Here is an 18945-nt window from a genome sequence, read left to right on the forward strand (position 1 = left end):
TCCCATTATTAAATTAATAATTAAAAAATCTAAAAATTATTATTATTATATTAAAATATTTTGAATAATAACACTAATAAAACTATTATTATTATTAAATTAATGAAGTTTCGATCAACTGTAAATGTTCTTGGAAATAGTTTAAATTACCTCATTCTGATTTAAATGTATTGACCATCCAATGATCGCTATAGGGTTTTATTGAAAATAATTTATAATTATGGAAATTTTGATGGGAAAAGCCTTAGAATTTGGGCTTTTTTTATTTATCACACTCCTTATTTCCATATTACACAAAAAAAAAAAGAGTCTCATCCTTTTATAAAAAGATCAAAAGAGCAGAAGAAGATGCTGCATGGAAATCCAATTTGGATTAAATTAGTAGTCCAATATTATTTTTTTTCTTTCTAATATTTTTGATAGAGTTATATTATTTTTAATTCCTGAATAAAAAAATCCTATGAAAATATTATATCAGGATAATATCTCATTCTTTTTTTATCATCATTCCTCTGATCATGAATATTATAAGTTTATTTATTTTTTTTTGCTTAAAACATATCCAAATAAGTTCGACACACAATAGTCAATTTGGACAATTTCAACCTTATATTTAAGAATTGTATGTTAAAAATCTACTTAATTTATGGGAAGTCATTTTCGTTGTAATTTCAAATATGAGTTTAAAAGGATAGGGAGTGTGTTAAAAATATATTTTTCCATCCTTACCAATCCATCAGAACATCGACATTTTATTAAAGGTTATCTTTGATGTTTCCACAATATGCGCAATATATATTTGTTTGGATTGACGATAATACTCAATTCCACAACATGTGAGTTGAAATTTAAATACAATCGTAGTATTGGTAATATATATATATATATATATATATATATATATATATATATATATATATAGTTAATTTGGTGGAAGATTTGAAATAATTAATGTATAATTATGTAATTTAATTTAATGTTATTTCCGAAAACTGTTCACACTTTCAACGCAGCGAGATTTGCTAAACCTTCGTGAGAAACTGGCAACTATCTAAACCCTATACGTCTGCACCCGACTGCCCGCTCGCCCACCCGCCCGCCGCCTCCGCCACCATCATACCCATTGTTCGCTTCTCCCCGCTACATTCCTCTGCGCTAACCCTAAGATATCGTCCCTCGGTCGCTATGTCGGCCGCCTCCAGAGGCATCCTCTCTCGCCTCCGTCTGCTCTCCTTCAGCTGTAGGCTCGAGGCACCCCACCAGCGAAGCTTCTGCGCGCTGCCAGTCGTTGGAGATAGCGAGATCGAGGCCAGCAGTCGGGTTATCGAGGCCAAGCCTGGGGTTATGACACCCAGCTCAAGAAGGACAGGGGCAATCGGCGTCAAGTGCGGGATGACGGCGCTATGGGACAAGTGGGGCGCCAGGATTCCGATCACTGTGCTTTGGATGGACGATAACATCGTTTCCCAGGTGAAGACTGTCGAAAAAGAGGGGATTTTTTCTCTACAGGTGTGTTGATCAGACAAAAATATTGGATCTTGGGCTTTACTCTCTGTTAGAGTATCTGAGGCTTTTCGCTTCAACGTTACCATTAAGTTCTTTTCTTTTCTAACATTTGGGGTAATTAAATATGCGTAATTCATAACAATAGAATAGTATTCTTTACTTCTAGCATGAATTTTGAACTATACTTGCTTTGATGATAATTAGGTCGGAGCTGGACAGAAGAAGGAGAAGCATTTGACAAAGCCAGAAGTGGGACACTTCAGAGCTCAAGGGGTTCCTCTGAAGAGGAAGCTGAAGGAGTTCCCAGTGACAGAAGATGCACTTCTTCCAGTAGGTACACAAATCACAGTCCGGCATTTTATTCCTGGACAATATGTTGATGTCACGGGCATTACACGCGGTAAAGGTTTTCAGGTATCGGATGCTTGTCTTCTGCTACAGTCATATGATCTATCTTGTTTAAAAAGATTGGCCTATGGAATTGATCCTCTCTCTACTATTTTATTTTCTTCCATGTACGTACTTAATTGTTTCATGATGACATACCTAGAATCACTAATCTTAGCATATGTTAACCCAAATTACTATTTTCACACCATAGAAATAGCCAAATATGAGTTTGTCTTAAATACTTGTGGTACTTTTCAATGTCTGACTATCATATTTTCTTAAAAAGAAAACTTTTTCTGATTAAGAGTTTCTCAGTTCATAAATTATTCAGTCTTTTTACAGGCTCCACATATGAAACTATGGTAATTGTCGAAATCCGGGGCGGTACCGGTCAAAATATTGGTATTGTCCGGTAGAGGACGGTTCGCGTATTGGTATCCTCTCGGACCGGTATGGGCGGTACACATCGAAATTGAGAATCTTGATATAATGGATGTGGGCTTTGTGAAACTTTGATAAGGCTAAAGTAGGCCTCAGAGTAACCCATGTGGGATGATTACTGGTACATTTGTGTGGAAGGGGCAAACCTTTTGTAGTGTGCATAGAAAAATATTTTAGGAAACATATATAGGAAATGAGATTGATGAATTTTTAACACACATGTAATTCCTCGATGGAAGATTTTCTAGCAAAACATAACATAAGCCGCTCTATGCTTTATGAAACCTTTTAATATTATTATCGTAATTCAATTGTTTTTCATAGTTAAGGAAAATAATGGCATGATGACCTACATTCGCTCTAGTAAGAAGTTTCAAGTTAACAAGGGATTGGAAGATGGAAGAAGCGCTAAAAAATGTTGGAAAACAAAAGGTGTTATAAAAAAATTGCCAAAGTATTTCTTTGGTGTGTGAGATTGTAAAGAAGGAAAAAAAATCCAGTTAACAGTTATTTTGCTTCCTTCATAATATATTGTGTTAGGAGTGGAGATGCAAAATTTACTATGCTGTATGTGCATTGTCTTCATCTCCTCACATTATTTATCCAAATATTGTACACAACTTATAATAGCTGTTGTGATTAAAGTCTATTTGCATGTCATTTTTGCATCCTCATTTTGAAACCCACCTGATATCTTATTGAACATGCAAAAATTGCCAAAAAAAAATTGTGCTAATTATCCAAAACTTTTGATGCATAAATCTCCTTTAAGATTGGCTTTGTTTTAGTTGTTCTTCTTACCTCCATTGTTCAGGTTCCTCTTAAGTTTCTCTAGAAGAAGTCTAAGTGGATAGTATAAGACCTGATTTTTAAGGTGTTTTCTGATACAAGGAGAATAGGCCTCCTGAGGCTGAACAAGAGAGGAGGGTTCTAAATAACTTAAAACATTTTTTTGTATAAAATAATCAGTCTCATGGCCATGCCTCAGGGGCTTATAACTATTTATGTATTTAGGCTACCAAGAGACTACATATATCCTGTTAAGAGGTGTTGATGGAGAAAGCTATCTTTTGCCAGTAATCTTGTCACTCTCCGAAAACCAAGCTTCCAAATACATTTAATAGCTAAACAACTTGTTTAACTTATCAAATCTTAGACATTAAATAGACTCAAAGTTGGACTCTAGATATTCCCTAAAATCTCAACTAAAAGTACTGATGGAAATTAGGGATGATTGCGGATCATGTTTTTTAGGTAACAGAGTATTACATGCTTAAACCTAGTCTAGGTACCATTTAATTGTGTTTGAGACAATTTTTGGTTGAGAAATAGATAGCCCAGTTGGGTTTGGGTAATTAGGTAGTTGGTTGAGCTCAGATTGTAGGTATCCTGCTAATCTGAGCTAGGGATGGTAGTCTGTCGTTTTTGGTTTGATATCATGGTCCAACTGACTCACGTAATCTGGGCCCGAGTACCTTTTTATTGGGTTTGGGATGAGTTCAAGTAGGAAGGTAGGTAGTCATAACCAAGGTTAAAATTTCGTATCGTACCGGTATATTGAGCTTTGCTCAGTACGGTACAGTACGGCTTACCGAGCGATACATCTAGGCGTATCGAGCGGTATGCCTAATTTAGGGATAAAATCCTCCAAAAATAGAAAAAAAGTTAAGATAGGGTTTTTAAGTTAGAAATAAATATACATTTAGTATAAGTTTAGCAAAATCAATGTAAATTAGGTAAGAATAGTGTCATATATGTTTTTTGGGCTTTGAGGAATAGCTTTATGCAATGTTCGTATTTCGGTCCATTACGGATCGTCCTTCTGTAAATATTGAAATATCTACAGAAAAATTATTTGAATTGTTATGGGGGAGGATGGATTTAAAAACTCATGAGAAAGGGCTCAAACGATCAATTTGATCGTTGGAACACAGTTACAGGTTGGCAACGGTCGAAATTGTTTGTTACCAACTTGTAACGGTCGAAATTTACTGTTATCGACTTGTGACGGGTGGTAACGGTCGAAATTTCGACTGTTATCACCCAATACAACCCCGTATGTCCGATACGGGGCTATATCAAGCGTTCCACCCAGTAGCGGGCGGTTCGTGTACCGGTCTACTGGTGGACCGGTATGTACCACCCGGTATGGGCGGTATCATTCGAAATTTAGAACCTTGGTCATAACTCATCAAATTCTAGTGATTTTGTGGGCGACCTGATGCTATCACTATGGAAATACATTTGCAACTAATAGACACTAAAAGGCAAACCTATTACCTTTAGAAGTTTGTGTGAGAGCTTAATTAGTCATCTCTTTCCTGACTTGACTAGTAGTTGGTTGTCAAAGTTTTAATCACTCATTGATTTTCCAAAATTTACCATGGTGTGGTGGTTAAAAAACATATTGCTATATTACATTCCTTACCCAAAACACTTTTCTTCTTTACATGATCATGGTTGATATAAATGACATCATAGATTTCTCTCTATAGATGTAGAAAGCCGTTGCTAGTGTTAGCATTGACTCAAGCCAAAGTTTGAGATATTAAAGCTTCATTTAGTGGTTGACATGATGAAAATACTTTTCAGCTGTTAGATTTGTCTGTGAAATGCTAACTAATTTGATTATCTACTATTCTTAAATTGTCGTAACAGATTTCAAGAAACTAAAAAATTTAATTCGTTGTTGAGATTATTCCAGATTTATATGTGGGTTGTTAGAGCTTCCAGAAACCACTTGTATGGAGGAGATAACACAATTGGTGTCAAGGATGCTGGTGAAGCATCTTGTGGTGTTGCTGTAGTTTTCTTTGATCGCAACTACAAGTAGGAACTTGAATTCTCTAAGCTGCAAACATGAAACATGTTGCAATAGCTTCTCCCAGAACTCTGTCTTGCCAACAATGACATCAATTCTGGTTGCCTCTGCCATAGACTTGTTATTGAAGAACATTGCATGGTCATGGTAGTTCGCATCACTGTGATACAAAAATGAAATACAATTTTCTTGTCAGGTTAGACCTACTAAGAAGATAAAATGGGAGATCTAAGTAATCTGAATATTTTATTACATAAGGAAAATACTCGGTCTCAATCATGCATCAAACGCTTACAAACCACTTATATGGCCTACTAAGAGGGACTAACTAAATTCTTTTTTGGCAATTTCGTCTCTCAGACACTCACCAAAAGAGCTTCTATAACTCTCTAAATATGGCTCCTAATAGATAAACAACTTGCTTAATATGTCCTATAATTATATATCTTTTACACACCAGATATACTTAAAATTGGATTGAAGACTGCCTAAATATCAACTAAAAGTAATGACAAAAATACATACTAAAATAATATGATAAGAAACAAATTTAAACTTGTCGCTGCTAAAGTTAGTGAGAAAGCTTGAGTACTCCTTTCTTTTACCACAGCTTCCAATCTTTTTGTAACATGAGCAAAGTTGAAACTTTCTGAGCCAGAGCATAAGTTTGCAATCAATAAGAAGCTATTGTTTGGCTGCTTGTTTTTTAATTCCATATTGCTCGATTAACATTAATAGGTCATAGACAAGTTGATAGCTACATTCTTTACTGTTCTAAGAGGTACTGTCTTGGTTTCCATAATTTTATTTTCAAGAAATAAACTCCTCTTCTTTCTGCTGCTTCATCCTTCATGTTTTCTTGTTTATTTTTTCTTTATTTCTCTCTTCTTTTTCACTTCCACTCAAGGTATTGAAAAATTTAAACCAGCTGTGTTTTAGGTTTTTGGTGCAACCAGTTCCAAAAAATTGATTGTGATTTTGTACTGCTAATTTTCTAATTATTGACTTGGTAACAATGAGGTAATGCCACAATCTGAGAATGCGTTGGATGTTTTAGGCACATATTATATTGTTGTGAATATGGATGAATTACTGGATTAAATGTTTAAGAATAAGTTACACAATATCATGAATTTGAGCATGTACCTTGATGAAAAGATTAGATTAGATCTTAGTTCATACCAAAGTATTCATATATGGATAGATATGGTTTGATATCTCATGTCCCTTGTGTATTTGGTGTGCATTCATTTGGTATGGAATCCCTCTAGCATTAATTTAATATATTATTTTATCAAATTTCTCTATCTCATACATTTTCTTAACATTTAACAATATGTGATGCAACTGTATAAAAATGGCATTAGTATAGAATGCAAAATAAAAAAAATATGTGATGCAACTGTATAACAATGACATTGGGATAAAATGTAATATAATAATGTGCCTTTGTCTATGCTGGGAGGTATGTGGATATCACAAGGATGAAGCATTCTTTTCTCAGTTTCAGTTTGCAATATGCATTCGAAACATTTCATTTGTATGGATTTGGTCTTTTAGTTAATTTATCAACTTTATCTTAAATATTGCTTTTCTATAGTTATGAGTTATGCTAGGTAACATCTCCAAGTTGGGTGTATTTAAGAAAAAATCATTTAGCTTAATAGATATACCTCCTTTTTCTGTTTTAAATGAAATTTCGAGGGAAGAAATGGAGAATGCATTCTTAAATAAAATCTTATTGTAAGTTGCCTTCATTTCTTGGTAAAAATCATAGGACCATTGAAAGCTACTAATGCACTTTGATGTTGTGCTCTCACTTTTACCGTAATGCTTTTGTTGGAACCTGTTACATAGTATGTCTCTTTCAGTGTTTATCTCCTTAGCTAATTTTTTGGTTATTTTTATTATCAATAGGGTGGGATGAAAAGGTGGGGTTTTAGTGGAATGCCTGCATCACATGGTGCATCATTATCACATCGAAGCATTGGTTCTACAGGCCAGAGGGATGCTCCTGGAAAGGTATGCATATATTATAGAGATGTCTCCATGTGACTGCAACTTACGTTAATACTTAAATAATATGTGAAGGATCATGTGCATATCTGCTATTAACCTTTTCTTGATTATTGTTTCTCTGCTGTGTCATGGCATCTGTCTAACTAGCAAATATTCTGATGTGAAGCTCTTACAAAACTCAAATAGGATAACACCTATTTGGCATCCAATATTTCAACTCTAATCATCTTGTGCATTCTCAAGCACATCATACTAGAAGTAATTATGCCAATAGGTATGTGTTTACAAAAGGTGTCTTTTTCTTTTTTTCAGAAAAAAAGCTTTATAAAAGGTGTCTATGAGTTCAAAAACAACTCCCTATAAGCATATGATTTTTCAGATCAGATGTTACGTTTCTTGAATTTTTACTAGTCAGTGATGACATATTCTGTGGGTGATGCCTGTGCTATATAGGTATACAATAGGTTATAATGATAGATGAGGATGGGACCCAAAGACGATGACTAAATGCATTTAAAGAATATATGTCGGTACAAGTTAGAGATGACATGGTATTTGTAAACCAACAATGTAGGGAACTGTGTTAATAAGGGGATTAGAAGCTGAACACTCGAGGCAGGAAAAGGATAATCAGAGCTGCACAGCCTTGAGGAACTGTATGTTTGTCATGAAGTCATTCATCTTAAAATCACATATACAATAGTACTTAACCCTTGCACTATAACTGCTGCAGCAGTTTGGTAGGATGATCTTATGACTAACAATGATGTGATACTTCTATGTTTGATTTTGGTCTTATACCTGTCATATTAGCATTTTCCTGATACCTAGTATTGTCAAGATATGAAAAAGCAATTGCCAATTCAGGATAGGATAGATTCTATTATTAGTATATGCTCTGTTGAAAAGACTAGCTGATACGAGATGATTCTTCTGTCAGGGTATTCCTCAATTCGAGTAAGGAAAATTGGCTTCCCAAGGATGAAAGAGGGGAGGAATTATAGAATTTATAACTAAACTATGAAAAATATATTATGAATAATGAAATAATCAATACTAAGACATAGCCTCCAGGACTTATAATATGCTATATATACAGCATACTAAAATATTTTATGGGAGAAGAGTCTGTTTATTCAGAATCTCAGAATTGCATAAGATGAGAAAATTGGCTTCCCTAAATACACAAAAAAAACCTCTAAAGGCTTAGAGAATTTTCGTACCCTATATATTACTAAAGTAGGATCCATAGATGAGAAAACAACTCAATGTATGTCTCTATAGTTGGTCTAAAATGATTTAAAATGTCCAAAAAATAATAGAAAGAGAACCCAACTGAAAGGCCCTTATCTGCTTCAAGGATGATCCGGTTTTCGGCACCTTTGCACAACATAGGAAAATGTGGAAGATAGAGATACCATGATTTGGCTCTGTTGGGATCTACTTGGGCTGGCCAACAAAATTTTAGAAAGCAGTGCATGAAAACAGAAAAAGAAACCTCGCTGTGATATGACCATAAGGGGTTGGTCGGTGTATTGATGCACCGTGATGGTTGAGGATCTAAGACATTCATAGTTGATGAATCAGAGTTCTAGGCCCCTTGGATGTTCAATGTTGAAAGACAATTGCTTTCGGCTTTAGTTATTGAATTCTTTTCTTTAGGTTGTCAAAGACTTCAATTTTTGTGCTCCAAACATTTTCTGGGATTTTTTATGTTTCTTTAAGAGCAGCATGCATACACATGCACTTATATCTTGTAGCTAAGTACTATTGTATATGTGCATCTTCTGGGAAGCACAGTTGCATGGGAGTTGCTCTGTCGTTTGCTCGACTGCTGTTAGGAAATCTGGCAATTATTGAGTTGTTATTATTTAAAGTTGCTCTAGTATATTCCATGGTTTAGGAGACAGTTAAGATTGGTATGTCTTGACTGATCTGTATAGTACTGGTCCAACCAAGTATTGAAATACAGAGCTCAATACCATGTGGTAGACACTGTTTACCTTTATTTTTTATGAAACTTTCAGTAATACTGATAGAAACAGAGTGGTATATATCTCAGTGTAATAATACTGTATTGATCCGACAACTTGTTGGAAAAAATGCATTTAAAACAAGCTGTTGGCTTCAAAATGATTGAGAAGATGACAAGATTATTGTAGTCCTCTTGGGGCTTGGCTAGTCTATTAGTTCGAGCTCCATTTTGCATGTGACATTGTCTGTCCTTGGCCTCTAAAACTGAAACTTGATCTTTTAACATATAACTGGAAGTTAAATCCATCTCTATAGGTTGCTATACAGGCTGTTATTCTGAAATTTTGAACCTTCCCTCGGCAGCTTCTAGACTAATCTAAAAGACATCTTGGTAAATATTACTGCATACATAATAGAAAAATGTGGTGTTAATAGTATTGATGCTCATATGGCCATTACCTGGTGCTTCGATATCTTACTGACAACCCCTGATACTTGTTTACTCCTTTTCTTTTGAGTGACAACATAAGTTTGAGCCATAGAAGCAGTCCTTTTCTACAGATGTAATTCAGCATCTGACCCTGCCAATACTCATGCTGTTCCATCTCTTACAAGCGATGACTATCCACTTCAGCTACTTGTTTCTTGTATACCATCATTTATCCATCACTAATTAATTAATGTCTGGATTTTGCAAAAGGTAATGTTTTGTTCAATTCATCTCTATTTCCAGTGTATGTGTGTGTATATATACACACACACATGTATAAAATATGGTCTTATATCATGATTGTTAAATAGGTCTTTAAAGGAAAGAAAATGCCTGGACGAATGGGTGGAAAGCAGTGCACGGTAAAGAATGTATGGATATACAAAATAGACCCTGTCAGAAACTTGATGTGGGTGAAGGGTCAGGTAAGCTGATCAGCATTTCACCTTTCATTATATATGAATGCTAAATTATGTACATGCTTTGCAAATTCATCTTGCCATGGTTTTGTCACCTTCTGGATGCTGCAGGTACCGGGGGCTGAAGGAAACTTCGTTTTTATCAAAGATGCTGTATACAAGAAGCCAAACATATCTCTACTACCATTTCCGACCCACTTTATCCCTGAAGGTGAAGATACATCAGAACTGGAACCGCTAACTGCTGAACTTGGGGAAGTTGATCCCTTCATCGCAGCAGATTAACCAATGGTTGCAGGTTTTTAGGAAATTAATTTCAGAGATTTGAGAATTACTGTCTCGAATTGCACACATGATGTTACAAGCTTCCGGCAGCAGTTACTTCTTTGAGGTCAGGTATTCAGAGAAATTTTCTGATCACTTATTGTAACAGAAGTGGCAATTCACAATAATTTTCCTATATAAATTGGCTGTCTTTACTATTATTTCATGAAAATTGCGTCGGTGTGGTCACAGATTTTCCATTGCTATTGTTTTTGTTTCCTTTGCCACTCATTTCTCTTTTCCTGTATGAACTGCTGGTTCAATTGTGAGGCAACCTATGAAAGAGTGTGTTTGAGGGCAACTATGTCAATATCATGGTAATGATTATTTTTCTTAGCTGCTTGAATTCTTATGAATCAGATAATGTTCTTTATAATAAATGTTAAAACAGTCAACATTCGTAGTACAATCAATTATGTTTATTTCAGTTTATATATTGTTGAACTGTTCTATCAGTAGAATAAAGCTTCTTGTGATCACATTCAAAACTTGCAGATTAGGGTAATGGAACAAAGCACCTTCTTCTAGATTTAGAATTTTCGTGGTAATTCTTTTTCGTTATAATTATCTTTATTTAAAATTATAATTATGATTTTTTTCTTCATTTGAGTATCATTCTTCTCTTTATCTTTATTATTATTATTATTATTATTATTATTATTATGTTTCTTATTTGTAAGAATGACATCTTTATCTTCTTTCAAGGATAAATTCTTGTCATTTGAGATTAATGATTCTTGAGAAGTAATAATATTTTTAAACTCTACTAAAGATATTTATTAAATCCAGAGTAACATAATAAATATATATTTTTCAAATGTCATAAATAATATAATATTTTATTTTTATGCATCAGAAATAAACAGAGTATATAGATTTAACATTAGAATCTCTTAACATAAATTTTTAATCTTAAAAACTATTAAAAAATTAAGAATAAATGCCAAAATGTTAGTGGGATTATGTTTTAATGACTCGAATATATATTTGATATAAATTATAATTACTATAAATTCCGCCATGAACGCACAAACCATTAATGTTCTTCATTACTAGTCGACGCAGCGCGGAAGAAGAAATTGCTTAGCAAACGAACCATCCAATTACCACTTCTCGACCAAAAGTATTTTTCTTTAATAGAATAGTTTGTAATTAGATGATTAACATTACATCCTCGACACCATAATATATAACTTATCCTCACATCCTTTATGTAATTATCAACTTCGATTTTTTACGTGAGACATAATATATTATTGACACCAACACCGATTTGATCTCTTAGGCATATTCTTTTCATTATATTAAACTACTTATAAGACACTCGACGAGTATATATAAACAGCCCAACTTAGAGATCGGCTTTAACATTGGGCGATGAAGCGCTTCATCTTACGACTTAGCAGTCGCGAGAGGGAGAGGATCTGAAACCCTCATCTGAGGGCAGTGGGGAACGATCAGATCTCGTCGATTCCTCCTCCGATTCTTATAAAATTCCGTCCGGCTTCGCCAAGATCGTGGTTCTTTTTCTCTCTATCTAGGTTGGTTGTGATTGCTTCCCATGTTCTCGTGCTAATCATTGTGCTGTCTTGATGAGGTGTTGGTTCATGTAAAAGCGGTAGCTGTTGGGGATAGTTTGTCGTTTTAGTTCCTGAAACACTAATTCCGCCGTGACAATGTCCATTGATGGGTTCCCCTCTTTTATTATGCTTTAATGGATGCCCATAACATTTACAGTGTGGGTTTTCGATTTGGTCAAATATTTGCAGTGAAGATGTTGATTAAATTGCACAGACATATTGAATTACGTCTTTTTGGTCTTAGAGCTTAACTTTTTCATGATTTGCGCATTTTGTTTATTATATATATTAATCATCATCAAGTGTCTTTATTTGGGCGTATTGATCGGAGAGATTAGGTTCACATGCACGGTAAAGGTTTTGGATGTGGCAAAATAACAACAACATGACGATGTAAATGAAAGATTATCGACGATGAAAGTGTTGATCAGACTTATTCGATCATCGGTAGGTCTTCGAGCTTAATTTTGTTGTGACTTGTGACGTTCGCAGTAAAAGGGGTACATTTTTGTCTTAACCTTTTCTCCCTGGACTAATGAGGTAGATACCAATTTGGTTTATTCTTTCAAATTAAAGAAGAAAATGTTTCTTTTTTTCTTCCAGTAGTGTCTTTTCTCCTTTTGTCTGTTCGATCATGCATCTCCCCATATACATTGACGCTAACAACATTTCTCTGGAAAGTTGAGGTACTTTTATAGTTTGCTTTTTTATTACAAGATATGTGTTCTCAGTGTTGAATAATTTCTTATGCATTTATTATGGATTTTATTTATATCAAGTAAATCTTTTAAGCATTTGATATCTTATACCACTATATATTGCTTAAAACAAATATACCCTATGGTTGTCAACATCTTAGGAAATAAATTACTTTTATAATTTGTAAAGAAATTATTTTTATGAATGATTTAAAGAACATTTCACAAATAACTTAGTCCTAAATATAGCAGATTTAATACTTATATATTTGTTCATAAAATTAGAGCAAGTGAGCTTAAGGAAACACAAAAAAAGATGGAAGTAGATAAGAGTGAGATTGATGGCATGCCTATTGAGGTTTGGAAGAGCTTCGGAGATTGAGGAATAGTTTGGTTGATTTCTTCTTTTAACAAAATCCTAAGATCTAGAAAAATACCTAAGGGAAGAAAAGTTTTCTAGTACCAAATAAGGATAAGAGTGATGTCTTAAACTTTTCTAATTATAGATTAAGATTATGAGCCACACTATGAGACTTTAGAAAATAGTGATTGAAAGTCGAATATGACGTGAATCAATTTGGTTTTATGTTTAAAAGATCATCGATGGAAGTTATCTATTTATTGGGATAATTCATGAAAAAGTATAGAGAGGAAGAAAGATTTGTATGTGGTTGATATTGATTTAGGGAAGGCTTCTGATAAAGTGTGTGTGTGTGTGTGTGTGTGTGTGTGTGTATTCATTAACATTAGAACTATGTGGATTATAGGGAGTATGTTTATTGAATATATATATATATATATATATATATATTTCCTATTAGTACATGAGAATACTAAGGATCCACATTAAATATTTATCTTTGCACATTAGTAATGAACGAAGTTACAATTTATATCCAAGAAAAATCTCTTGTGTGCATTTTATTTGAAATGATATTAATTTGCTTGATGAGAGCTTAAATGAAGTCAATTCTAAACTTGAGTTATAAAGGCATCTTGAAAAACAAAGGTTTTAAATTAAATAGAACTAAGTATAAATATATGAGATGTAATTTTAATAATACTAAGAGTAGACATGAGGATATAGTTAAGTTGGATATATAAGAAGTTTCATTAGGTAAAAGCTTTTAATATCTTGGATCACTTATTGAATAAAATAGAGATATAAAGATATTATTCACAGAGTAAAAATTAGACTCTTGAAATGGAGAGTAGCATCAAAGAGTTTTGTGTGAACACCAAGTGCCTCTTGGATTAAAAGAAAAATTATATGAAACCATTGTTAGACCAATTATGCTTTATGGATCTTAATGTTTGATGGTTAATAAACAAAGTTTGTGTCATTGAGATGAGAATGCTAAGATGGATGAGTAGTCTTATAAGGAAAGATAGAAAAATAATAATTTTTATTCGTGAATAATCAGATGTAGATTCGATAAAGGATAAGATCAGAAGGCATTATTTAATATGGTATGACTATATACAAAGGAATCCTATATACTAATTACATGATTATGTTAATATTAGTGGTACGAGGAGAGGTTGAGAGACATAAACAACTTTATTAGAAAGTATAAGTAAAAATTTAAGCACTCTTAATTTAGATAAGAATATAAATATTTTTATAGAGCTGAATGGTGATAAAAGATTCACATAGTCGGCTCCAAATAGTTGGGAGTATATGGTTTTGTTGTTGTAGTTGTTATAGTGATATTAGTTTTAGATGGTTAAAAATTGTATTATGATTAACAACAATCGAAAAAAATACTATTGCTATCTATGTTTGTTTGCGATGGTTGCGGGTCAATTGTCTCATCCGTCAACAGCTGACATGATGAAGCAACTAGTTTTTCTTTCTCAACTGTTGAGCATTATTCAAAACCCTTTGTCTGTGTCCAGTAACATAGCCCCATATTGCTTGATATGGTGGTATTTTGACCTTGGATGGATCTGTGTCCATTAACAAGATAGTACTCTGTTTGTTGTTCAAGATGAGTGGTGATACACTTTTTATTTTACCCTTTATCTTCATTTGATGAAAAAGCTTTCTTTTCCCCCCCCTTGATTCAACTTTTCGTTCCCTGATATCTTTGATTATATTCCATCAGCCGATTGAAATGGCTTTTACTCATCGGTATGATTATGCTTCATCAATCAACTAAAACAGCCTATGACATACTACATCTTGACTTACAGAAAATTGGAAAGAAACAAAAGTGGAAGAGTAGATTTGTACTGCACAGTATCATCTGCCTTTGGTTTTTGAGCCTAGCAGCTTACAACATCTTGGAAACAAATAGTGAGCTTTCTTGTCTGGGGCTGCACTCTGTTGCTGGTGAGCTTACGTCGTTAAATATTCCCAGGATCAACTCATTTAGCAACTCAAATCCATTGTCATACTTGCTAATTCAATAGAATATGATGGGATGACAAGAAATGCATGTAAGAGTCTTTTTTTTTTTTTTTTTCTTCTATTGTCAAATCTGTACATGCCTTCTTGGAAATCATATTCCTAGTCCAGACAAGTGAATAAATTTCTTTCCAGTCAGGAAGACAAGCTTCCTTGTGCATCATAATTAGCTTAACCTCTTCACGGATGAGAGAATTGAACCCACCCTTGTTTTACTTTGACAATGCTCTTTCGTGTTCATGCAGGTGTCCTACAATATTCTATGTGGGCAGGCCCTACCTTTAGTTCTCATTTGACTACAAAAAGGGCACAAGATGAAATGTAAAAAAAGAGAGAAAAGAAAAGATATCTGCTTGAATGTGATGAGAAAGACTTGAGAATCTCAGCTATAACTTTGACTTGGTAGTATATATAGTTTAATGCTTGTTTGAAAAATCAAAAGAAGCTTGACAGGAATTTATAATATTTATCAGCTGCATTCTGATTCTGGTGACCTTTTTAGGGGTAGGCCCGAAGACTGAAGAGAACAAGATTTAACCACCTGTAGTCTTGTAGCATATCATAATAATCTCCTAGTTCAGTTCTTCTGTTAATTATGTTTTCTTGCCTGGATTGGCTTGTACATATGCATTATTGGCGTTCTTGTGTTGCTAAATTCCACCGGCTTCAAACTCAGTTAGCAACTCAAATATGTTATCCTACTTGTTACTCCATGGTACAAAATTTGATATCGGATCCAATCAATTTGCTAGTTGGTCTATCGATACACATACATATTGGTTAGTACTGAGAACGAGAGAGGAGATAGAGAAGATGAGGAGGAGGGGGGGAAAGGACAAGCTGATGATGAAGAAGGGATCAAATCTGAAACCTTGATTACCATAATATAATATGGTGGGGGTGGAAAACAATATAAAGGGATTATTGTGAAGTCTGTACATTCTTTCTTGTGAATCATATTCAAGGCACACACGAGTCAACTAGTTTCTTTCTGGTCACGAATGGACCTCTTGTGCATCATATCATGTGAAGGGACATACAACTCAGATTACTTTCTTTTTGGTTAAGAGAATGGTCCTTTTTGTTGATTTTGACTTTTCGAGCTGATGCAGGTAACCTGTGATACTACATATGTAGGTCCCACCTTGCTTTTGCTGACCCTGGTAGCTGTGGATCTGACCGCTGGTTGGGCTCACGTTCCGTTGACTGACTATGTTGTTGTAGGCCTTGTGACGTGCTGCAGCAATCCACCCTCGTCTTTGGAGGAAGCTTCCTAGCACTTCAGTTTGAGGTGTATGTATGTCAGTATACTGCAAAGGTCTATAATGTTGGGTAAGTGGATCTTGAAATTTCATGCATCATTTAATCACAAAAAGGCACAACATGACAATATGCATCTAGATATCTCATCAGGGGTTAATTATATATTATCTTTTATATTTAGATTTTATTAATATCATAATTTTTATATTTAAAAAATCTATATTAAGATCCCTATAATTCTAAAAATAAAATAAATAACTTCATTTATCCTTACAACTATATTGGCGAAGAACACAGCATATAACATCATGTGTTAGATCGACATGAATGTAATGGATAAAAAAATAATTTTAATATTTTTTTATTTGTAATAATTTTATCGATAAAAAAATAATTTTAATTTTACATGTCGAAAATGAAAGAGATATTGAAATTATCTTTTTATCTATCACTTTCATGTTGATCTAGCACATGATGTCACATGTATTTTTTATCAATACAGTTGATGACGTTAGAACAAATGAAGTTATTTATTTTCTTTCATAATTAAAAAGATTTTAATATAATTTTTTAAAATATAGGGATCGCGATACTAATAGGGTCAAATATATAAGGTAATATTTAATTAACCCTCTCACCGGAGATTTTAATATAGACTTTGAAATGCAGAATTTTGATGCTTGTTTGTAAAGTCTAAAGAAGAATGTTAGTGGATCAAAGAAAAACCACTGGCTGAGATTGTTTTTTTCTTTTTATCTCGTGTGCCGGAGGTGGTCTTGTTGTAGAGAGAAAGCAAGGGGACCATTGGCATCTCAAATGAGCTTTCATTCAGTCTTAAAACCTAATATATCTATGGTTATTGTGCAAATGTGTATCTGTCCTGTAAACGTGTGGAATGTTGGGGTATCTTTACCTGGATGTTTAAATGTTTGGATGACACATAAAATAGTATTTGGGATGATGTTATATTTATGGTTACTATGCCAACATGATCCATCTTGTTAACATGTGTCATTTGGAGATATTTTTTTCTCAAGTATCGTTGGCTTTCTGTGAGTACATTATCGTGTTTGGGAAGACACACAAATTGACATATGATAAAGATGTCACTCGTGTACATTTTTCTCCGTATTTTTGCCCCCATCCCCATCACTTGCCTTGGTGTTGCTGTTGCTGTGAAGGTAGTAGTGACTTTGTTCTTATCTCATTGCCACCAGCACCGGATGGGATGGGCCTGCTGCTGTCTTTGCCACCATTACGACCTACTTTTCACTGAACCACTTGCAAAGCAGTCCACCATTTCACTGCTACACCTTTTTTTTTCTCATCCACTTTTAGAATAATACTTCACAAGCTCCTCTTTCTTTACACACACATCTTCCACCATCATCTCTCTTGAGGTGGCTGTTCTCTATCACGGTGTGGTGCCATCTCAGAGCCTGTTTCAGCAGGAGTAGGGCCTCTTTCTAGATTTTCATGCATCCTAGCTCATGGCTAACAGGTATGTTTATTTGAGTTATTGGCTAAAATGGTTGCAATTTGAGAAAGAGGATACGATGAGTAGCTTCAGCTTTATCGTCGAAACAGGTGTGGCCTCGTAGAACAATGGCTTGTGTTGATTCTCTACAGCTGTGTGCCACTTGGTGCTATTAAATTCGTATTGGAGTCTGCAAGACATGGAACCTGGTCACACTCAAGCTGTGGTAGACACATGTGTTGCAACATTAGATCCGGTTAGGATAAGGATGTGGGAACGATGGCTTCTGATGATTGGTCTCCTGCATTGACCAAGGGACCATCTCACTTGGGTAAAGGTGGACGACGATGAGGGCCAGGGTGGATTAGATCTTGTGCGCTCCTCTAACCATCTTGATTGGAGAATAGAAAACCCATGTAATCCAAAAAAGCTATTTTTGCAAGTGGGTTAACATGAACTAATTCGATGGAGGGAGTCATCACACAAAACAATTGTGCGTGGGGGAAACAAGAATTTGGTGGGTGCAAAAGGAATATATTGAACGTGGAAATCATTCTCTCTCTCTCTCTGTCGATTGAGGTCCATCCCATTTTTAGCGAAACCGATGTGATGGAAAGGAGGTTGTACGTGATAAGCTTTTGCAAAACTATCTAAAAGGATTACGATAAGGTTAGGGAAATTGCAGGAGTCTGTGGGTGTGCAGACTCAGCATAATAGTTTGGGACTATGCCACCACAAAGGATGGCATGACCAGTTGCGAACAGATAATGAATGGTCTGAGCATTAATTACAAACCGGAGAGAGAGAGAGAGAGAGAGAGGTACGATATCAGATAATGAATGGTCTGAGCATCAACTTGCCCTTTCGACTTGGATTCACATCAAGAACCATAATTTACCGCTTGTGAAATCAGCTTTTCTTGTTACCATTGTGGATCTGAGTTGTTTCATCTCATGTCTTATGGAACCCGACATTTCGATCGCATGTTTAAGATGACACTTTGGTTGAGCTTTTTGTCCTTCCTTTGGAGGGTGACCTCATTCGTCCAACCAACCCTCATCCGATATGTAGGCTTGCTGACCAAGTCAACCATCACATGCTTCTGGTTGTCATCTTACAGAAAAAAAAAAGTA

The 18945-nt window shown here is 34.6% G+C and overlaps 1 protein-coding gene and 1 long non-coding RNA gene across 2 annotated transcripts; both read left to right on the forward strand.

The window, feature by feature from the left end:
* The first annotated feature begins 1064 nt into the window (after window positions 1-1064).
* On the forward strand, window positions 1065-10582 carry LOC103985625 (large ribosomal subunit protein uL3m). The gene is made up of 5 exons (XM_009403379.3): window positions 1065-1509; window positions 1711-1920; window positions 7076-7180; window positions 9953-10066; window positions 10172-10582. Exons 1-5 carry the CDS (start codon window positions 1186-1188, stop codon window positions 10343-10345), a joined length of 927 nt encoding a protein of 308 aa, XP_009401654.2. The 5' UTR covers window positions 1065-1185; the 3' UTR covers window positions 10346-10582.
* A 1152-nt stretch (window positions 10583-11734) lies between these two features.
* On the forward strand, window positions 11735-15665 carry LOC135585798 (uncharacterized). Its single transcript, XR_671740.3, has 3 exons — window positions 11735-11925; window positions 14859-14997; window positions 15318-15665. It is a non-coding gene; the product is annotated as an uncharacterized LOC135585798 (long non-coding RNA).
* Window positions 15666-18945: the final 3280 nt, after the last annotated feature.

The sequence above is a fragment of the Musa acuminata genome, chromosome BXJ1-5 (assembly GCF_036884655.1).
Source record: "Musa acuminata AAA Group cultivar baxijiao chromosome BXJ1-5, Cavendish_Baxijiao_AAA, whole genome shotgun sequence".
NCBI lineage: Eukaryota > Viridiplantae > Streptophyta > Magnoliopsida > Zingiberales > Musaceae > Musa > Musa acuminata.

Coding starts and splice junctions, on each gene's coding strand:
- LOC103985625 (XM_009403379.3), top strand. CDS start 1,186: ATGTCGGCCGCCTCCAGAGGCATCCTCTCTCGCCTCCGTCTGCTCTCC. Junction 1,921..7,075: donor CACGCGGTAAAGGTTTTCAG/GTATCGGATGCT, acceptor TATTATCAATAG/GGTGGGATGAAAAGGTGGGG. Junction 7,181..9,952: donor AGAGGGATGCTCCTGGAAAG/GTATGCATATAT, acceptor ATTGTTAAATAG/GTCTTTAAAGGAAAGAAAAT.